This window comes from Quercus lobata, chromosome 12 (assembly GCF_001633185.2).
Source record: "Quercus lobata isolate SW786 chromosome 12, ValleyOak3.0 Primary Assembly, whole genome shotgun sequence".
In the NCBI taxonomy this organism is placed as follows: Eukaryota; Viridiplantae; Streptophyta; class Magnoliopsida; order Fagales; family Fagaceae; genus Quercus; species Quercus lobata.
In genome coordinates this window covers 7,385,996-7,407,013 of record NC_044915.1, presented here as the reverse complement: position 1 = coordinate 7,407,013, position 21,018 = coordinate 7,385,996, and the positions used below count along the sequence as shown (strand labels likewise).

At 32.1% G+C, this 21,018-nt stretch overlaps 2 protein-coding genes across 2 annotated transcripts; both read left to right on the top strand.

Moving 5' to 3' along the window:
* Positions 1–4,180: 4,180 nt before the first annotated feature.
* LOC115970167 lies at positions 4,181–9,116 on the top strand. Its single transcript, XM_031089829.1, has 8 exons — positions 4,181–4,466; positions 4,557–4,688; positions 6,022–6,431; positions 6,502–6,765; positions 6,845–7,160; positions 7,247–7,357; positions 7,456–7,504; positions 8,875–9,116. Exons 1-8 carry the CDS (start codon positions 4,377–4,379, stop codon positions 9,114–9,116), a joined length of 1,614 nt encoding a protein of 537 aa, XP_030945689.1. The 5' UTR covers positions 4,181–4,376.
* Positions 9,117–16,458: 7,342 nt separating this feature from the next.
* LOC115972228 (putative invertase inhibitor) lies at positions 16,459–17,166 on the top strand. Its single transcript, XM_031092440.1, has one exon. It carries the CDS (start codon positions 16,522–16,524, stop codon positions 17,098–17,100), a length of 579 nt encoding a protein of 192 aa, XP_030948300.1. The 5' UTR covers positions 16,459–16,521; the 3' UTR covers positions 17,101–17,166.
* The last annotated feature ends 3,852 nt before the right edge of the window (positions 17,167–21,018 follow it).

Sequence of the window (21,018 nt, the reverse complement as noted above, 5' to 3'; positions counted from 1 at the left end):
GTGGCGGATTTGGGTGTCTAAAATTTATTTTGTGTTGATATTTTCATTGATTTGGGCGGTGGGTGTGAGATTTGTGTTGATTTTTGTTTTGATTTATGCTGTGGGTGGGGTGGTTGCTGGGTTTTTGTTAATTATTTATTTATTTGTGTGGTGCTTGTGGTAGTTTCTGATAGTGGCTGTTGTTTTTGAGCCTCTAAATATAAAGTTGATAGCTAATATGAGAATTAAACTAAAGAAGCAGAAATAGTCTGATAAACTAAGGCCAGCAACATGCAAGCTAGGCTTATTTTTATTTTTAGTCTTTATTTATTTATTTTTTCTGTGGTCCATTAACTCTGGGGTTGATCCAAACCAAAGGCAACTAGTGGAGATATGGTAGGAATGCGATTTGGGGATCCATTTTCGCAACCCCATTTTCCTTTAGATTCAAGTGGCTAAAATACATGAACCCCACCATCTATTGTGCTAAAAGTGATGTGGTTGTATCGAGTGGTTGTTGAGGTAGAATAGAAAGCACATGCCTTCCTGAAGCAGCAGAGGCGCCGGAAGTCACAACACAAGATCAAAAGGGGTGCTAGTAGAGGCCATCGGGGCGACAATGTCGGAATTGCATGAATTTGGGCAGGTTGAAGGGAAACGGCATTCTGATCCAGATTCATAACATGAGCATTGCCTAAATTTAGGTAAATTCCTTCATTAAGGTCCTGAAAATAGTGTTTTTGCTATTTATAGTAATATTTGTTTTTTTTTTTTTTTAAATAATTTTTAGTTTAAAAGTCAGAATAAGGTCCTGTCTATTTTGGGACGACCCTTAAAGTCAATAGTTTATGATTATGCATTTAACTCAATTTTTCCAGTTTTGGTATATTTTGATATTTTATCACCTAATCGCGTAATTAGTGTGAATTAGAGTTTTAGACATTTTTCTCAGTATTTATATGTTTTGTAGCTGTCAGAGGCAAATCAGATTATTATCAATAAAATTACAGACTTTTGTCAAATTTTTCCTTTGGTGAATTCCACTTTATCTCTTTGTGGATTTAGGGAAACCCCTCGTGAATTCAAAGTTCACTACCAGAAACTAACAGTTTAGTTTCTGCTTCATCAAATAGAGTAGTGTGTGCTTTCTTCAGGCTTCCACGATATCAGTTATGGGATTAAAATTGTGAATTAAAAAAATATTTAATTAAAATTGTGATATATAATACTGAGGCTGATGTATATGCATGAAACAAATAGATAATTAAACTAAAAAAATAGTGTTTTTGGGGTTAGTTTGGATAAATATTTGAGAAGGCTGATGTGAATACTCTTAATCATGCATTTAAAACCATCTAGCTAAATCCCATATGCAAGAAATAAAGAAGGAGGCATTACTCTTTTTAAATATTTGCAACTATTTTATAGGTATCCCTCGATTATTCCTTCTTTCTTTACTCTTTGTTGACCATAATTTCTCTTCTTGCATGATAATATGATATGATTCATTCTCTTCATCAATGAAAAAATATCCTTCTTGGACTTGTTGCTTTGCTTGTAATTGCTTGGAAGGGGTATTCTCAAGACTATGTAGTCTCTCAAAGATGGGTGTAGTCATCCTTGCTATCATGTCTTCTATTTGTTTAAGAACTATTGATCATTGGAGACCATTTGGTCAATTGATAAGGGTACGAATTTTCAAGGTATTTTTTCTAAGGTTTAAGACCAAGTATGTCTTGAGAGATCCTTTTATGTGTTACCATCTACAAGCAGGGACGAACCTAGGATTTCAAGCTAGGGAGGGCCGAAGTATAAGAAAAAAAATTCAAATAAACATCCATATAGTATTAACAAACTATTAGCTAAGATAAATACACAAAATCATTGTTTCTTAATACATTAAGATGTAGTCATCTACCAACCAAAAAAAAAAAAAAAAAACACAAAATAATATTGTTTCTTAAGAGCATTGGCTGTTTCAAAAAAATTATTTTCACAAACCAAAACTTACTTTTGTTACTTTAATATAGCATTTGAAATATCTAGTATAGTAATGTTTTTGGTATTTAGTGTTCTAAATACTAAATATTTAGCATTTAAAACACCTGATGCTAGTACTCTAATACTAGGTTGATTAGGATTTTTAATTTTTTTTTAAAGTTTTGTTTTTGTTAAATTTTTGAGTTAGATAGTTGTTAGCTGGACTGGGCTAATAGGAAGGGAGGGGGCCTAAGGTTTTGAAAAAGGGAAGGCCCAACTCCAAATATATATATATATATATATATATATATATACATAATATAACCAATAATTTTTTTCTTTATTTTTATTTGGGCTAGGGGGGACCCGGGCCCCCTTGGGTTCATCCCTGCCTACAAGAGAGATTGATCCGTTTGAGAATCATTTAATGAAGATTATTGACAATAAATTCACATTTGACTCCCATTTAACCATGCCCCTAGAATAAGAAGATAATGCGAAGACAGTGCCCAAGAATGATAAGGTCCAAAACAATAAAGCTTGAAAATACAACAAGTAGGTATGCCAATAGGCCTAAAGCCCTAATGAAGGAGAAATGATAATTATAGGTGCAAGTGCAAGGGCCTAAAAGAGAGAAGCATGTGATGTTTTTAGAAAGAATGGACCTAAAGTCCACGAAAAATGACTATGGGCTTGATTAGGCCTAAAAATAGAGGATGAAATGGGCCCAAGGCCCAAACAAAGGATGAAATGGTCCCAAAACCTTGGCTTAAAGGAAATGACAAAGTGGGTCAAGTGCCCTTAGACATGACATGACCAAATTAAAATGAGTCAAAGACTTATACAAAGAACGAGATAGAGGTAATGCCCTGAAGAAGAAAAAAGGGGCCTAAGTCCTTGAGGCAAAATGAGGATAGGTCTAAGGCCCATACAAAGGACAAGATGACCTCAAAGGCCAATACAGAGGACAAGATGGGCCTAAAGCTCAATCAAATGGCAATGATGGGCCCAAAGCCAAAATGATCAACAAGATGGGTATAAGGCCCAAACAAAGGAAAAGGTGGGCCTAAGGGCCCTAGACAAAATAAAGGTGGACATAAGGCCAAAACGAAGAACAAGTTAGGCCTTAGGCCTAGACAAAGGATAAGGCCCAAGTAAAAAAAGAAGAAGAAGATGGGCTTAAAGCCCAAACAAATGACAATTTGTCATATTGGCCTAAATTTAGCGGAATGGATTGCAATTTAGGCCGAAATGGAATAGAGGGTAATTCATATCGGCTAACTAATCAAAATGGAATTTTTCGGCAATTCTGAGCGAAACAAAAATGGAATTGACAACAGCGGTTTCACATTCTCGGATGTAAATTGTTTCAAACAATGTTCACAATTTTACAATAGATATCCATATTTTACGCATGATATAAAAGAGTATAGAAATGATGTGAAAGAGTGTAACCATTATTAGATGTGAAACCATTAAACCATTAAACCCCATAAAATAATAACATAAATGAGAATGATGCTATTATTCTATCAATAAATAATGAGATAAGTTAATAGATGCCTTAAAAGTATTGATTTAAGATATATTTTAGAAAATTTTTATAGGAAAAAAAAAAATATTTTGACATTCTTTTATGTTTCTCATAAAAATTGTATCAAAATTTTTTCAAAATAGTTTATTAACAATTGTCCTACTAGTTTTTTTAACCAGACCCATAAATAATAACGTAAATGATAATGACACCCATCAATTTTCACAATTTAAGATAAGATTGTGATTCGTGTTGAATAAAAATAATGTCAGTAATGGTCCCCCTTGAAAGTAATATTATACCAATTCATCTAAAATGTTAAGAAAAAAGTTTTTAAAAATTTATTAGATTTGTATTATTGTTATTTCATGACCTAAAAATAGGGAATCCGAGGGCTTTTCCTTTTCCTTAATTCTTTTTAGCTCTAAAATCATAGCATATTATTGGGTGCTACAATTATTTTATTATACAGTACAATCGTACATGGTGGTGAGTCAATTAAGTGACAACGAAGATGATGATGTTGGCCCACTAGTCGTCTTTTAATGAATATATTTCATGCTCATGTTCTCATGTAAGGTGGGTGAGTGTGGACCCAAGCGGTGGCTCAAAGGATTCAATGCCCAATGGACTTCATTGAATATTTGAGTATGTGAGAGGAGAAAATATTCTGCTTTAATAAACAAAATGAGGTACAAAGCTAACAGCACCTCCCACACTGACACTGAGAACCAAGCTCAGAGTTGGACTCCTTTCCTTAGACGCACAGCAAATGAGAGGAAACTACTTCTCTTGACCATTTGGTTTAAGCTTGCAGAGTTTTTTCTTGAAGCTGAGAGGCTTTTCTCGGACTTGACATTAGAAGAAAAGAAGCTGAGAGAGAATGCGGGGTGACAAGGAGGCAGGGGCAGTAAATGTTCTGGTGTCTGTGACACTGATCTGCACTTTCGTTTATGTTTACTCTGATATTGATGTACTGTCTTTATCTTTCTCTGTGAGTGTGTACATGTGAATGGCTGTGCTTGCATTTTTTGTAATGCTTATGTAATGATGAACTGTGTAGGTTCTAAATGAGATACTCCATAAGATTCTATGTTGGTGTGCGGTTGCTCTTGCAAGTGTGCTTCTGAAGGATGTTCTCCAGTCACGGATGGATGTTTTTTGTGATTTAAGCAGTGAATTATGTCATAGATTTGTGAGTACACTAATCTTTTTCAGATTATTTGAGCAGTATGATAGGTAATACATAATCAGATTTCACTTGCATTATGTTATCTAATTCTTGATTGGCCATTCATCTTTTGATTCTTTTTCACACCCAATGTTTCTGTTGGTGACTGTTCCCCTTACACGGTAGTAAATTGTAACGAGTTAATGATGTAAATTGAATAATTTTATGTTGTGATGACATGCTTCTTCTTGATTTCCCAAAGGGGATTTAACCAATTCAAATAATTTATAGTATCAACTATGATTTTTACTTGATTGCTTAATTGTTGGTTTTAATATAGGTGATTTGAATTTCTTTGAATCCATATCAACTGGGAGAGCTAGGCTTAGTTCACTAATGAGAACCCTCCTATGTGGATACTACATAATCCAATAATATATATATTTTCAATTTTGTTAGAATAATGGTTAAATGATTAAATTCACCATTCTTAGCTGCTTAAAGTTTTGGAACAAACTGTAATTGATCAAGGATTAGAGCAGGTAGTAGTTTAAGCCTTAATTTCAAGTTTATAACATTTGACACTTTCTTCATCAATCCATTAATGCATATTACAATTCTAATCCATCATTACAGTATAAAGGTATAGTAGCTCTTTTTTAACTGTTTAGCTACTTACCCCTTAATTCACAATTCAGAATTCTGGCATCAAAGGATTATTGGTTCCTCCAAAGCGGAAACGTGATTTGGTAAAAAGAATCAATGATGGGGTGTATCAAGTCAATGTAGAGAACATAGGCCATGTCATATATATTGTTGCACCCAGAGGTGATGCATTAAGTAGAGAATCGTACAATTTGGCAGTTGCATGCTCTAATGAGTTTGTTTTGAAGAATATTTGTTGCTTCAATCAGAACTGTAACCAAGTTTGCTATGTAATGGAGAAAGTATATCATATTTCGGGTGTATGCTTCCTCCCTCTCACAAACCATGAGAGAGGATAAACATACACCCGAAATAGGGTGTATTTTCTCCACTGGGAGGGCTAGGCATTTAGTTCACAAATGAGAACTTTATTTTTTGTATATATAATTTGATTTTATTAGAATAATAATTAAATTATTTAATTAACTCATGATTCATAACAGCATAAATTTTTTTGTAACAAATAATAATTGATTATGGTATCAAAAAAAGTGGAAATTTAGGCCTTAATTCCAAGTTAATAACATTCAGCTCTTTATTCATCCATTAGTGCATATTACAATTCTAGTCCATCATTACTTTATATATACAGGTATAGTAGCTACTCTAATTGTTTAGTTACTTACCCCATAATTCATAATTCACACCACAGGTTGAGAATTTAGGCATCAGTGGATTATTGGGGCCAAGGAGACACCGTGCTTCTTGTCATTGTCATACCACAAGCGAAGGAACTAGTGGTTTCTTGGTTCAAAAACTGAAACATGATTTGATAAAAAAAATCTATGACGGGGTGTACCAAGTCAATGTAGAGACCATAGGCCATGTCATCTATAATGTTGGACCACGAGTTGATTCACTAAGTAGAGAATCGTACAATTTGGCAGTTGCATGCTCTAATGAGTTTGTGTTGAAGACTATTTTTTGTTTCAATCCAAACTGCAACCAAGTTTGCTATGTAATGGAGCACTACGAACAAAATTTCAAACAATGGTTGCAAGAGAATTATCTCTCTGATCAACAAGGCAAAAATCTGAATCCAGAATTTCTTCAAATTCTTAGGTAATATATATTTAATTCCTTTGTCTTCATTAAAACTCAGATTGTCACTTGTTTCTTGATTATGTGATAGGGATGTTTTAAGGGGCATTGGTTATCTTCATCATGTAAAAAAGAGATGTCATGGCAATTTAAGTGAGACAAATATTGTGATCGTGAATGGTCGGGCGAAGGTTACGGGAATGGTAAATGATATTTCTAAGACTAGTCTAGATGATTATTCAGATTATTTGCACTTGGCCACCATTATTAGAAGATCCTTTGGAACCAAGCAACATGTCATTCCAACAGAACTTGAGTTGTTTGTTACCTACATTTCAACAGAAAAGCCCAGCCGGTATGCAAGTAAACTTTACACACAGGCACACACACATTGACTTTAAAATATCTCACTTATACTTGTCATTCTGGTTCAGGTTGCTCAATATCGAAAATCATCCAATTTTTCTATCCCCTTTACAAAGATTGAGCTACAGGGTGATTGCTCATACAATCTTGTACTTTGGGAAGTCGAAAAAGTCCTTTGTGTTGGCGCTAAATAAAAAGCTTGGTAAATGTAAATGGAAGCACAATGTCAAGACATTTCATATGGTGCTTAATCGTTATAAGACCCTGCGAAATTTGTCTAGCAAACAGAGGAAAAATTTTCAATATAAGCAGTCTGCCATATCTTATATGAGGTTTTGCAGAAATGTTGTGGTGCACCTTAAGGACAATAATTTTAATCGAGATGTAAGTTCATAAAAACTTTTACGAACAAAATTCAGCAAAAGAAGTAAACTTTTTTTATTTTAAGAATGTTTTCATTGGTGAGATAGCCAGGGAGTAAGAAATTGACTGCAAAGGAAGTCGAGGAAGAGCTTAATGGATACTGGCCTCAGTTCATGCCCATTTTACATGAAATCCTTCTTGACCATGGCCATCTTATGGTTGTTCATGATGCGTATGATCAAACTCAGTTTACTAGATTTTTTTTTCTTCTGGCTTGTCAACTATGTGGCTCATTTGTATTATGATCTTTTTGCAGGGTTCTCAAGTGAAATCATTGGGCTGTTTCTCACAAATGGATATGAGAGGTTTGGTTCTTAATGTACCATTCCTTTGATTATTACCATTACAAGTTCTTTCATTTATTTTTCAGAATACAGTTACCAGGGGATGCAAATCTTAACTTTTAGTCTACTTCTCAACATATCAATCAACCCTGGAATACTACATTATACTAGCAGTTGTAGAATATACTAGTCGCTAATATGTACTTTGATCGATATATATATATATATATATATATTTGTGTGTGTGTGAATATCCATAAATAGAAAAGCCAAACAAGAGAATTGTTAAAAAGATGCAAGGTATATTGTTAATGAGGTGAGTGGTCCAGACTTCAGTGACGAAGACTTACTCCAATGTGGTTTGAATGAGGATAATGTCTTGAGTTTGAATCCTCTGAATTTAGTTCTCAGGACGCCCTCTTGATACCCTATAGACTAGAACTGCCCACCCACGCTAAGCTATTACAAGCAAACATTACTACGTTGTAGAAGACACAGGTGGTGTGACAATGAATTTGTTTAGTAATGAGTTGTTTTATTCTTATAAAGACTGAGTTCTGATAAAAAAAACCAACTTAAATTATATGCAAAATCAAATGTAATTTAACCATAATTTATTTTTAGTGATGGTTTTCTAATAAAAACAATGAGTTCTAAATTTCTAATTGGTTTTGACTAGCGTGTAACAAAAAAAAGAAGAAAAAAGACTATATATTTATAAAGAAAAGATGCAATAAATTACAAAAAGATAAAACGTAATTTAATATGAATTTGTTTAATGATGAGTGTTTTTTTATTTCTTTATATTCTAATATAAATAATGAGTTCTATTTGAAATAGTTTTAACTTTTTAAGTGACATGCATAGTAGTAGTAATAATAATAATGGCTTCTAATTTATGTGACAGCAAAAGTAAAAATCTACAAAAAGTCAAATAAAACCATTTCATAGCATATGATCTATTTGCTAACACATTCTTGAAACTGTTTTTGATAAATTGTTAACCAACGCGAAAGTATGCATGTTTTTCCTATCAAGAAGAAGAACAAGTCATGGATACTTCTATAACATTCTTTAATTCTTGACCTGTAGTAAATGCACTACAAATGATTGGGAGACCTTCAAGGAGGTTCTATATTTTATAATTTTCCTTAGAAAACCATATATAAGAATGAACTGGATGAATTTGTTGCTAGAAGTCTGGGACAGAACTTCCTTATGAGCAAAAGATAGCCCAGTTCTGGTAATTAAGGCATGTCTGACTATGTATTATTTTGGTACAACCACCTGCAGTTCGGTCAATATTGATTTAATTTATAATTTATAGTCTTTTATGCTTTGGTAAAAGATGAATTAGAAATGTATTTCTAATAGTTTTTCCTTTGTTTCAGATAGTAGTAAATTTGCAAGTGATCAATGTGTTACTCTTCAAGGGTACGGAAGAGCTGATTTTTCTGCTGGCTTGTTAAGGGACTGTGTACAGAAACAACTTTTGAACTTGTATATACATATAGACGTGCTATGCAAGGGTTTTTCTTTTGGATATAGAAGACTGTGTATAAATGAACTTCCAACAATTTCCACACTACTCAACAAAAAAAAAAAAAACCCTATTTCCACACTTTTCTTGTGACATATTCAACAAAATGCTTGTGATAAATATCTAGTAGGACAAGACTTAGGTACAGTATTTAAGTGCTATTTTTTAGGTTCTTCTATTAAAATTCTACCATGTAATTACTTAATTAAAAAAATAAAATTTTTTCACATAAATAAAAGTGTATTTTTTAGTTAAATAGACATATGACAGAATTTTAAGAAATGAACTTAATGAACAATACTTAAAGTACTATATATAAGTTTTGTCCTATGTAATATACCCACCCCTCGTTCATTTGGGGTGGATATTTATACGCCATTCCTGTTTGTTATGAAGTTGGGGCCGACGTAGGGTTCTTGGGCTCCCTTCTTTATTTGGGATGAGAATGGACTTCATGCGTTGACTAATGGGCCTTTATAGAGATGTGATAGAGGTGGGTCAATCCTCAATTCCTCATCAATGGTTTTACTTGGTCTGTGGCATGCTAGATTTAAAAAGTTGTACATTAGCAAATAAACTAAAATAAGCGAAATTCATTTAATTGGTGGGCCTGGTGGCTTGTGGAGCCAGAATTTTTGGGCACGGTCACCATGACTTAAATGTAAGAAATGTTTCTAATAGAATATCTTAGGCATTTGGGCTTATCATAAACGTTAACCACATTTACATTATACTCTAAAAAGAAGTGTCAAGTTACAAGTAGGGTTTCTTATAATCTAATATAGCATAGTTTGACCTTATAATCATTTAATGTGAGACTCAGACTGAGTCACTCAACCTAAGCTTTCACCAATCTAATTCAATATACAAAATTTTGGGTATCACAATTATTCATTTTATGTAAAAATATAAATTACACCCTTCAAGTTTAGTAAATTGTCATTTTTGTCCTCTAAGTTTCATTTTCATCATTTTGGTCCATAAATTTCACATTTGTTGCCAATTTTTTTTAATACTATAAATTATTAAATTTTATTTTAAACAAAGTCTAAAATACAATTAAAACCCTTGAGGTTTGTGCTAATGCAAACTAGGTTCAAGACTTTTCAAAATTGACTAACTTAATCTTTAAACCCAACTAGGACCCTAAAACATTACTCATTTTTCTCATCTCTCTCACAGTGATTAGGGACTAAGTTTGTTAGTTTGAAAAGTTATGGACTTGATTGTCATTAACTCAAACTTTAGGGATGTTAACTGTATTTTACCCTTAAACAAAAATAGAATCTAAAATTCTATAAGAAAACACTAATTCAAGCTCCATCAATGGCGCACCAGCCACAAGAAGAGGAAAAAAAATCATAAAATCAAAGAAATGCCCACATAAAATGTAAAATCAAACCAAACATAGCAATCCCAAATTGCAAAGGTAAGTAACAAAATTTTGGCTTTCCTTCGGTTTCTCAGGACCCAGTTAGAATAAAATTAAGAGCCCGTTTGGTAATATTGTTTTAATAACGTTGTTTGTATTTTTTGGAAATACGTATGGATGAAAAAGTATATAGAAATATATGTATTGTTATTTAAAAACTGAAAATATATATTTAAACACATGTACCAAATAGACCCTAAATAATTAGAAAATGAAATCCAGCTCACAACAAATGAAGTCACACCCAAACATACGGTAAATGAAGCCACACAACCAAACCACATGCATCTCCCCAAGATCGTCCAAATTAAGCTCTCGAGTATGTGGTGTTGAAGGTCCTCCATATTCAATCGGCAATGAGGTGTTGAAGGTTGTGTTAAATTATTGTTACTAAATAAATATTTTGCTAGTAGCCTAATAATTTTTTTTTTTTTTTTTTTTTTGAGAAACGCCTAATAATTTTAATATAATTAAAAAAAAACGTTGGACATTTTTTATTATTTAAAAAAAGAATAAACCATTAAAACTTTAATAAAAATAAAATAAATAGACTTTGACCAGTCGAAAAACCTTCTGAATTCTTTTACAGTTGGCTCCACAACGGTTAAAAATAATTTGATAGTTAATCAATGGGTTTTTTTTTTTTTTTGGAGAAGGAATGGGTTTTTTCTAGTTAATATACTTCAGTTTGACACTTTGTGTTCTAGGATATAATATAATTATAATTTTTTATTAAATTTTATAAGTACTGAAAGCTCTCATAGATAGAACTTGATGCTAAATCAGTGGTGGACCTCCTGAACAGCAACATTGCCTCTATTGCTGTTTATGCCCCCTTTGGTTGATGACTACAAGAACTTAATGAACCAAATTCCCAGGTGGAAGCTGAAGCCTTACTTTAGAGAAGCAAATGCCTGTGCCGATTAGCTTGCAAGAATGACAGTTCATCTCCAGCAGTCTTTTGTCATTTTAGACACTCTACCTATGGAGTTGTCCTGATCTCTTTTATTATATGACCTTATTGGTCTTAGATGTAATAGACTATATACTAATATTGGCCCTTGGTTGGGTAGTTCTGCTTCTGTTATATATTCCCTATTACCCAAAAAAAAAAAAAAAAAAAAAAAAAAAAAAAAAAAACCAAAACAAAACGCTCTCATAAGTAGCCCATTAAGCCCAACTTGTTAAAGACAAAATGTACATAATCTTCATTGACTCAACATGTTGACCTATGAATAGGTTATGCCCATGGGTTGAGTATAAACAGGCTCGACTAGTCCTACAGACGTGGCAAAGCAAGCGGGTCAATTGGGTTGCGGGTTGGGTCAAGTTGACCCGTATTTTTCAAACAAGTTTTTTTTTTTTTAATTACAAAAACAAATCAATGAAAACTTGTTTAGAGAGAATGAATAAAATCAATTAAGCAAATAAATTGCACTTAATGCCACTTGTTAATATTCTTCTAATTCTGACAGTTTTAAGCATGACAAAAATTATTTATAGTCATAAATTCATTATGGAAAAAGTCTTCAATGTTAATAGTTTATTGTTAAAATGCATATAATTATAAGTTTACATCTTCAAAAAAAGATAGATCTTAAAACAAACAAAACAAGTAAACCAGCCAAGTAACAACTTGTTAATATTCTTTCTTTTGGATGTTTTTATGGTTTTTTGAAGCATGAAATTCTTTTATTTTATTATTAAGATTTGGATCTTTTGGGGGTGATAGATTGTGAGCAAAGGAGAAATTCTTTGTAATTCGTAATAGCCACTATTCATTGGCTTCTAAGAAACCCAAAACACTTATTCAACCATCATAGATTTTACCAATTGAGCTAACCACTAAGTTTAGTCAATTTGAATGTGTATGTTATAACTTATAAACACATGCTAATTTAATTTATTTAGTTAGCTAGTTAAATATTATTATATAAGTGATGAATAAATTAGTCATTAGTTGAATATATTCAAAATTTATAATGAATATACCCTTTGGATATGTATACCTATAGTTTTTTTTTTTTTTTTTTTTTTTTTAAATAATCTTTATATATTAAGACGATTCAAATAGTTAGTTATGGTTTCAAAAAATGTCAAAAATATCCTAATCTAATTAGATAATCCTTATTCCTAAAAAATAAAAAAGGGGTTAAAATTGTTATTCAACAAAATTTAAAAACAAAAAAAACTACTAGAGAAACTTTTTTTTCCTAAAAATTAGCACACTTTCTATAAATATATCTCACATATGTTTGATGCATTTTTTCCTAAAAAGTTACAAACACTAAACCAGCAGTTTACTTCATTTCAAATTCTAAATTTTAGTTTCTTAAAAATTTCTTCATGTGTAAATTCACTAACAATAGATAAATTCGAATTGAAAAATTACTTTAACTCAAAAAAAAAAAAAAAAAAAAAGGCTCATCGCACGTGCAGAGCGCGTATGATGACGCTAGTTTTTATTAAGAGTTTGTGATTCTTATTATATACTATACAAAAAAACTAAAAAATCGATTCACAACATAATTCACGTTTTGACAATTATGCTTGCAATTATTATACCGAAGTAAATCCAAAGTTAGCTTTTTTATTTTTATTTTTATTTTTTTTATTTAGAAAAAAAAAAAAATCTAAAGTTAGCTAATTGTCTATACTATAAAAGCTTGGCATAGTGCATGAATACCATGCACCCACCTAAGCCAAGTCAACAAAACATTTAAAGCATCTCCTCAAAAGGAAGGAGCTAATCCTTGTAATTTATTACCATTTTTTGACCCTGGACAAAACTTATCACCATCTATAGCGGGTATTAATTGAATGAGATTTTTTTTTTTTTTTTTTTTTTTTTTGCGTAAATGCATTTTTAGTCCTTACATCTTGACTTTTTTCCATTTTAGTCCCTACATTTTATTTTTACCACTTTTAGTTCCTAAACCAATTAACGCAGGACATTTAAGTACTTGAAGCACCATTTCGTCACCAAACTAACGAGAAAGCTGACATGGCCAACGGATCAATTAAAATTATTTTTTAAAAAAATTATCCTTTTAATTCTTTTTCTTTTTCATTAACCTTAATTCTTTTTCTTTTTCTTTTAACCTCATCAGCGATCAGACCTAAACTATAAACTCTCTCTATCTCTAATTCTCTCTTTCTCTCTTCACCCTCGACGAAATCTCTCTCAGACCCAATCTCTCTCAAAATCTCATCTCCGCCGATTTGCCAAACTCCGATCTGACCCAAACTCTCTCAAATCTCAGTGATGAGGTCGTCGCCGTCGAACTCATTCATCCGTCGATCTGCCAAACTCTAATCTGACCCAAACTCTTTCTAATCTTAGTGATGACGCCTTTTCCGGTGATTATGGAAAATGGGAAATGACATTTAAGATTCGGTGGGGGGGGGTAACTTGTTTTTTGTGGCTTGTTTTTTGGATCGATGGTTGGGTTCGCTGATGATTTTGGTTTGGGTTGTGATTTGGGTCTGTGTTTGTGTTTGATCTCTATTTGTGATTTGGGTCTGTGTTTGTGTTTGATCTCCGTTTCTTTTTTTTCTTTTTTTTTTTTTCATTTGTGTTGTGATATGGGTTTGAGTTATTGGTTATAGGGTTTGATTGGGAAGAACACGAAGAACAAGTTGTAATAGTCTTATGAAAATTAATAATGATAAGTAATATTTTTTTAATTAAATTAGATTTAAGGTTTTTTTAAAAAAAAAATTAATTTCTTTTTTTATATAAATTTTCTGACGTGGCTTTGTTTAAAAAAAATTTAAATGCTGACATGTCATGTAAAATAATGATTTTTTTAATTGACGGAATGGTGCTTCAAGGACTTAAATGTCTTGCGTTAATTAGTTTAGGGACTAAAAGTGGTAAAAATAAAATGTAAGGACTAAAATGGAAAAAAAGTCAAAATGTAGGGACTAAAAGTGTATTTACATTTTTTTTTAATGGTTGTCTTGACAGCCTTGAGCCTTGTGTTGTCTTGTCTCTCATGTCACTCATGTCCGTGATTTGTGAGCTCTTATTGGTTGTGATGAAATAGTCTTCAGCGAAAAAAAAAAAAAAAAAAAAAAAAAACCCTCAAATAGTCATTCTCTCATGTCATGTCTGGACTTGTTTATAACTTTATATCTATAATATATTGACTATTAGTTTTGATACTTTGTGCTTTATTCACTTAGTATCATGACGTAGTTTAAATATATTTTTTAGCGAATTTTTTTAACGGGTCGGGTCACGGGTTATCCAAGTCGGGTTGGGTTGACCTACAAAAAAATTGGGTCGGGTCACGAGTCAACTTGTTTTTACTTTGAGTAAAAAAAATCGAGTTTGAGTCAAGTATTTTTCGGTTCGGGTCAGAAAATTCTGACCGTATTGCCATGTCTAGTCCTACCCGTTGCCGACCCTGAGCATAGTGGGAAAATTACAATACAGCGGAACTTTGAAGATAGATCCAACTATGATAATTGCTACCTGCCTTATTGTGATCCATCAATGATTTCCTCTGTGGTGCTTTACTCAATGAAAACTTCCAATGGTAAACTTCTAGGTAGCTTCCTCCAGTTACAAACAGGAAAGTCTAGATAAATCCATATATACTACAGTTATATACGGTCCTATACCAACAAAACATCCAACAAATATAGGCATTATTTATGGCACAATTTTTTTGGGCTATTAAGCCTTGTCACTCCAAGAGTGGACTTAGTTGAACCGTGAGGTCTTGTACAAAGGCACATGCTTGCTGCGCGTCCACTACCCTCTATTTATGATTTAAATAGAGCTTGAATCTTATATATTCTATTTGATGATAATTTTTTTTACCAATTTAGTTAACTGTAATTCATTTCTCTTTGCATTTCTATTTCTAACATATAATACATCAAAATTTAAATATTAAATTTGCACTTTCAGTTTTTTTTTTCCTCATTTTCTTGGCAAAAGCAAAAGTACAGGATAAGCATTCTAACACAGTCCATGCCACTGCCATAACCAAAGGATTTTATATGTTTTCCACTATTTGCATCAGCATATGTAATATATATAAATAATTGAACATTTTTAATGGAATAGTCCAATATACTACACAAAATTATGACTTATGAGGAGGACGGCTTCAACTCTTAACTAATTATTATTAATAATATTTTTATTTTTGTTGTTGTTGTTTTGACACCTCAAAGGCGACTTTCTAGGAAGCTTCATTTCCATTTACAAGACCTAGCTATTTATATATATCCAGTACAAAACGTCAAAACCCCCGTATTTGTTATTTGTAATATCCTAATATGACCAGAATTGTAGTGCATGAATTTTTGTAAAGTAGGGGAAAAATATATCTATTTTCGTGTATCATGAGGCCATTTCTACCTAACCATCGTACCGTACACCTTCCTGTTCCCGAGTGAAGGATTTGATTCGGAAACTATAATTTTCTATCAACAAAATATCCAACAAAGGAAGAAATAGTTTTCCTTTAATAATGGTTATCCGGGCAATGGTTCTCCTCTTCTATTTATCTGTTTATTAATTTTTATATATGTGGTGAGTCTCAACAATGCGCTTGAAGTAGTACTAAGTGTCTGTTTGGGAATAGTTTAATTAGCTGAAACTAGAATTTTTTTTTTGTTAAAAGTACTATAGATAAATCTAAAAAAATTTTGAAATAATACAATAAAACTCATAAATAGTACTAAAAAAAAACTAAATAGAAAAAAAAAAAAAAACTTGTTTTTTAAGCCGATGTCAAACACACACTAAGCCTTCTTTTTATTATTACATTCTAAAAGGAAATGTTTTTTGGTATTTAAAAAACCTGTAAGTAATAGCCAGATGTCTTGTAATTTAACACACCTCTTGATATTTCTAATAGAGATATTAAAAATTAAATTATTTCTTCCCTAATTATCAAATTATGATTAAAAAAAAGAAAAGAAACAGTTATAGCTATCTAGGAAGCTTCCCATAATTCATAAATACCTCCCAGCTTGCCAGGTATTATGCACCATATAGCTTTTCATGCCACTCCACTAGACAATTAACAAACAATTACGTGAAAAATGAGGCACTTTTCTTACTTCCTCTCTTTCTGCCTCTTCAATTTTCTGGTCATCCCTCATGGAAAAAGCTCCAACACTAGTGCAGTATGTGTTGATATAATCAACCAAACCTGCAAAACATGTGCAGATGAATCTGCATCGTTTAACTACAACTTTTGCTTAACTTCACTCCAAACGGTTCCAGTCAGCCACGCCACGAATCTTCAAGGACTAGCATTAGTTGCAATGGAGTTGGCTCTACAAAATGCATCCAACACGGTATCAAGCATAAAAGAGTTGTTGACTAACACAACGTCTTTTGATCCTTTTGCCTTCGCCTGCTTAGAGGATTGCATGGAACTGTATTTGGGTGCGGTCTTGACCATTGTAGACTCTGTTGGAGCCTTTTTGTCTGAGCATTATATCAATGCTAAGTTGTGGTTGAGCTTGGTTGTGGAATCAGCGACAACATGTGAAGAAGGATTTGCAGAGAAGAAAGGTGAAGTGTCCCCATTGACAAAGAAGAATCACGATCTCATTCAACTATGTAACACTGCATTATGCATCATCCACTTGCTAACTCATGCTATTCCTTCTTAGTTCGGGAATTTATATTAATTTTTCCACTTAATTAGAACATTTAATCCAGTTGTTAATTAACATTAACCATTCTGTCATAACTTCCCTAACCCATGTGATCATGGTGTTTGCTCTGCACATGGTAATAGTACTTTCTCATTGAAATATGTAAAAGACAATGGCAAAAGCTTGTTTAATGTACACGCCTTTATATACACGCGAAAAAGCAACTAAAATTATGACATCAATAAACAATACTCAAAAACATCATTTAACATCAAGATTACTTAGTTAACATTTTATTCAAATATAATATGTAGTTTTGTTATACGTATAACAAAATTACAATACCTTTTTTTTTTTTTGAGGATGAAACTGGATATTGGCATACAACTGAGAACAAAAGAGAGAAATGTACAAATTAACAATACCTTGAGTGTAGTACATTAGATTTTCTAATTAAATTCAAACACTTGGGTGGATTAAATTTAAATTATCATTAGAAAAGACAACATGTTCGGATTTTATTGTCAATGTAACCAAATGTTGAATTTAATTGATAAATCTAACGTAGTTTCAAGTGTGCAAGAAATTTTCTTTATTTAAGTTTTATACTTTTATCCCATAATAAAAGTGCAGAATCATAGGCCAAGTATGTTATATGACCAAAAAGGACTTTAAAGCCTACACAGGTTCGGCCCTTTTCCAAGAAAAATTTATCCATTTTCCACAATATTGGGTCCAAATCACCACACGAGTTGGACTCGATAACCCAAAACTTGTCACGATACGGATGGGCATAAAAGCCCAAATGTTCTTGCCGCACTCAATTGTAGCTGAAGGGTCCGAAAGAAAAAAATTAATAGTTTCACGTTATGGGCCCAAAAAGGCCCAATAGTTTCCCATCGCGCAGATAGGGCTTAGACCCCATTGCACCATTTGATTAAACCGAGTGATCATTCAAAAATGGGCCACTCAAAGAATTAAATAGCCCACCCAAGAAATAAGCTACTCATGCCATTTCAAGCACAAAGGAAATTGAGCCCAATCCAAAAGTGAAAAAAATGGAAAGAATACCATTGAGTCTGTTTGGAACCAACGGAAAAAGCCAAACCAAGTTTTACATTATGTTTGGTTGGGGTGAAAAGAGAAAGAAGGGAAAAGGGTAAAGAAACTGAGAGAGAAAATACAAGTTTCTATGAACAGTGCACCAGACGTTGGTCTTAAAAAAAGAAAGAAAAAAAGAAAAAAAGAAAGAGAAAACGTGTAAGCGTGAACACGCAAACGTGCAAACGTGAAAATACTGAATCCAAACAGTCACATAGTAAATCCAAATAAACTATCTTTTCTATTATTTTATTTTTTCCTCAACCAAACAAAGAAAATATATATACATTTTACATTATCTAAACACAGATCGTTGAAAACTATATATTTTTTTTCTTGCTTCCTATCCCCCAAATTTTTCCATCCTCCTACCTAAATAGAGTTTTAGAGCCGCTAATACTATAGGACAAAGGAAAGGAACAAAAGAACAACAGTGGAACATGTGTACAAGAAATTTCTCTCAATATAATATATATATGTTTATTATAGTTCTATAAAATATAAATTTCCTGACATGTCCATAACCCCTTGCATGGGTCTATGGTCAGTATGGTGACTTAAGCCAACTTTGCATTCCAAGAACCTGGTGCTCTGATATCTCAGCCAAAGACCCAAACTCTTCGGATTAGAAATATCGTTCTTCAATAACATGTTATGATAATTATAGTAGTACTAATTTTTTTTTTTTTTTTTTTGTTGAAAAATAAACGCACATACATGCACAAAATGGAGGAAATAAAGTTCTAATACAAAGATACACTACTATTCTACTCAAAATCACTAGATTCACTACTACTTGGGATCTACTATTGCTCCACCAAAACTATGATTCCTTGCTCTTCTAGAACTTCTGCTCTTTCAACTAAGTGGCTACCTTCACGAACAAAGCTTACGTAAGTTAAAAACATCTTTTAAACATAAATTACACGTGTATTTAAAAATTATTGGCATATTTAGCTTGGTACCCCTATATATATATACATATATATATATATATATATATATATATATATATTTTATCGGGCTAGGCCGGAAGGAAAAACCCTAACTCATGGGTAATGTACATTATGTCATTAACAGGCTGGGCTACTAAGTTTAATGGGCTACTTGTGGGCTTTTAACAGGCTTTCAATGAACTTATAAAATTTATAAAAAAATTATAATTGTATTATATCACAAAACACAAATTGTCAAAATTACTACAACAAAAGTGGGCTACGGTGACGAAACTTTTCGTCACAATGTGTTCTTATTTCGTTGCCGAAGACATATGGTGACGAAATGGTATTTGTCACCTAAGCCCCGTCACCGAATGTCTTCGTGACAAAAATTTTCGTCACCAATAGGTCTAAATTTTCTTAGTAAAAAAAATGATAGGTGAAAATTTTTTCATCACCTAATATTTTCATCACTAAACCTTATTTTCAATAACGAAATAAATTTGTCACCAATGATTTTTAATTTTAATTTGTAATTTTTTTATTTGACCATATAAAGTGACGAAATATTTCGTCACCAATTGTATTTATTTATTTCAATTTCCATAGATTAGGTGATGAAGTTTTGCATCACCGAATGTATTTTTTTTTTTTTCAATTTCAATAGATTAGGTGACGAATGATTTCGTCACTAATTTTTGTTTATAGTCATATATTGGTGACGGAAATTTTCATCACCATGTTTTTTTTTTATTAATGTTCTTTACATTTACTTGCCATTACATTAACCTGATCATTTCCAACCACATCCATAAACAAATCATCAATTCATTTCCAACCACATCCATAAAAAAATCATCCATACAATTTAAAAAGGAAATAAAGAATATTATACTTTTAAAACCATTGAACCAAGCTGTTCACAAAGTAATTACAACCATTTATATATAAATGATGTCTTCCATACTTTACAAAAAATTATTTGAGTTCAAGTAGCGCCACAAAAACTGTCTTTTTGCCACCAATCCCATATCTGCATAAGTATAAAGAAAAATACATCAATACCATATCTACTAGAAGAAGCAACTACTTATACAACTAATCACAAGATTACCCAAAGTTCAGCTAAATTTGATACATTGATATTATTATCATGGATCCAGTTTAAAAATAAAGTTTGATCCAAGTAACTAATTTAACTAATTTAACTTCACATGAGATAAAATCGTACAAAAATTAAGCTGATATGTCACCAATCCCAAATTCATTGAAGAAAATTTACATACAATAGAAACAAATTGCACTTATCTAGTCACTTACACAAGTGTCAATGCACTGTAAGTACAATTAATGAAGAGCTACATTATATATAAAGAACGCATGACAAAGATAATAGATTGTCTGCCACCACAATGCAAGATGATAGTGAATGTTTGACTTGGCTAACTCTTAACCAAAAAAAAAAAAAAAAAACAATGGGGAGGAAACCCCACTTACTAGGCAACAAAAATGGTTTTATGTTTGTACCTATTCTGTTTGTTGCAGACTCGTAAACTTTAAACTTCAAATATGAAGCTTTTAATAGTACACACATCCACTTACTTCTAGTTAGCCAAAAACACTAACACTATATTCCTTACTTATTACACGACAAGAACAAGCCATATGCTTCCTATTGGCTTGTCCAGCACTTCTAATATGCATGAGATATTAAAATGAATTATTATCATCTTCTTCCTATTGACAAGATTTTGTTAATGGATGAAAAACCTCCAAAAGTATATAGGGGTATACTATGGGAATAATTCAATCAGCATCTTAAATTACAACTAAATTAAAGATACCAACTAAACTATTTTAAGTAGCTATAGATTGAAGTTTGCTTGTCCCTATT

Coding starts and splice junctions, on each gene's coding strand:
- LOC115972228 (XM_031092440.1), top strand. CDS start 16,522: ATGAGGCACTTTTCTTACTTCCTCTCTTTCTGCCTCTTCAATTTTCTG.
- LOC115970167 (XM_031089829.1), top strand. CDS start 4,377: ATGCGGGGTGACAAGGAGGCAGGGGCAGTAAATGTTCTGGTGTCTGTG. Junction 6,432..6,501: donor GAATTTCTTCAAATTCTTAG/GTAATATATATT, acceptor ATTATGTGATAG/GGATGTTTTAAGGGGCATTG. Junction 7,358..7,455: donor TTGACCATGGCCATCTTATG/GTTGTTCATGAT, acceptor ATCTTTTTGCAG/GGTTCTCAAGTGAAATCATT.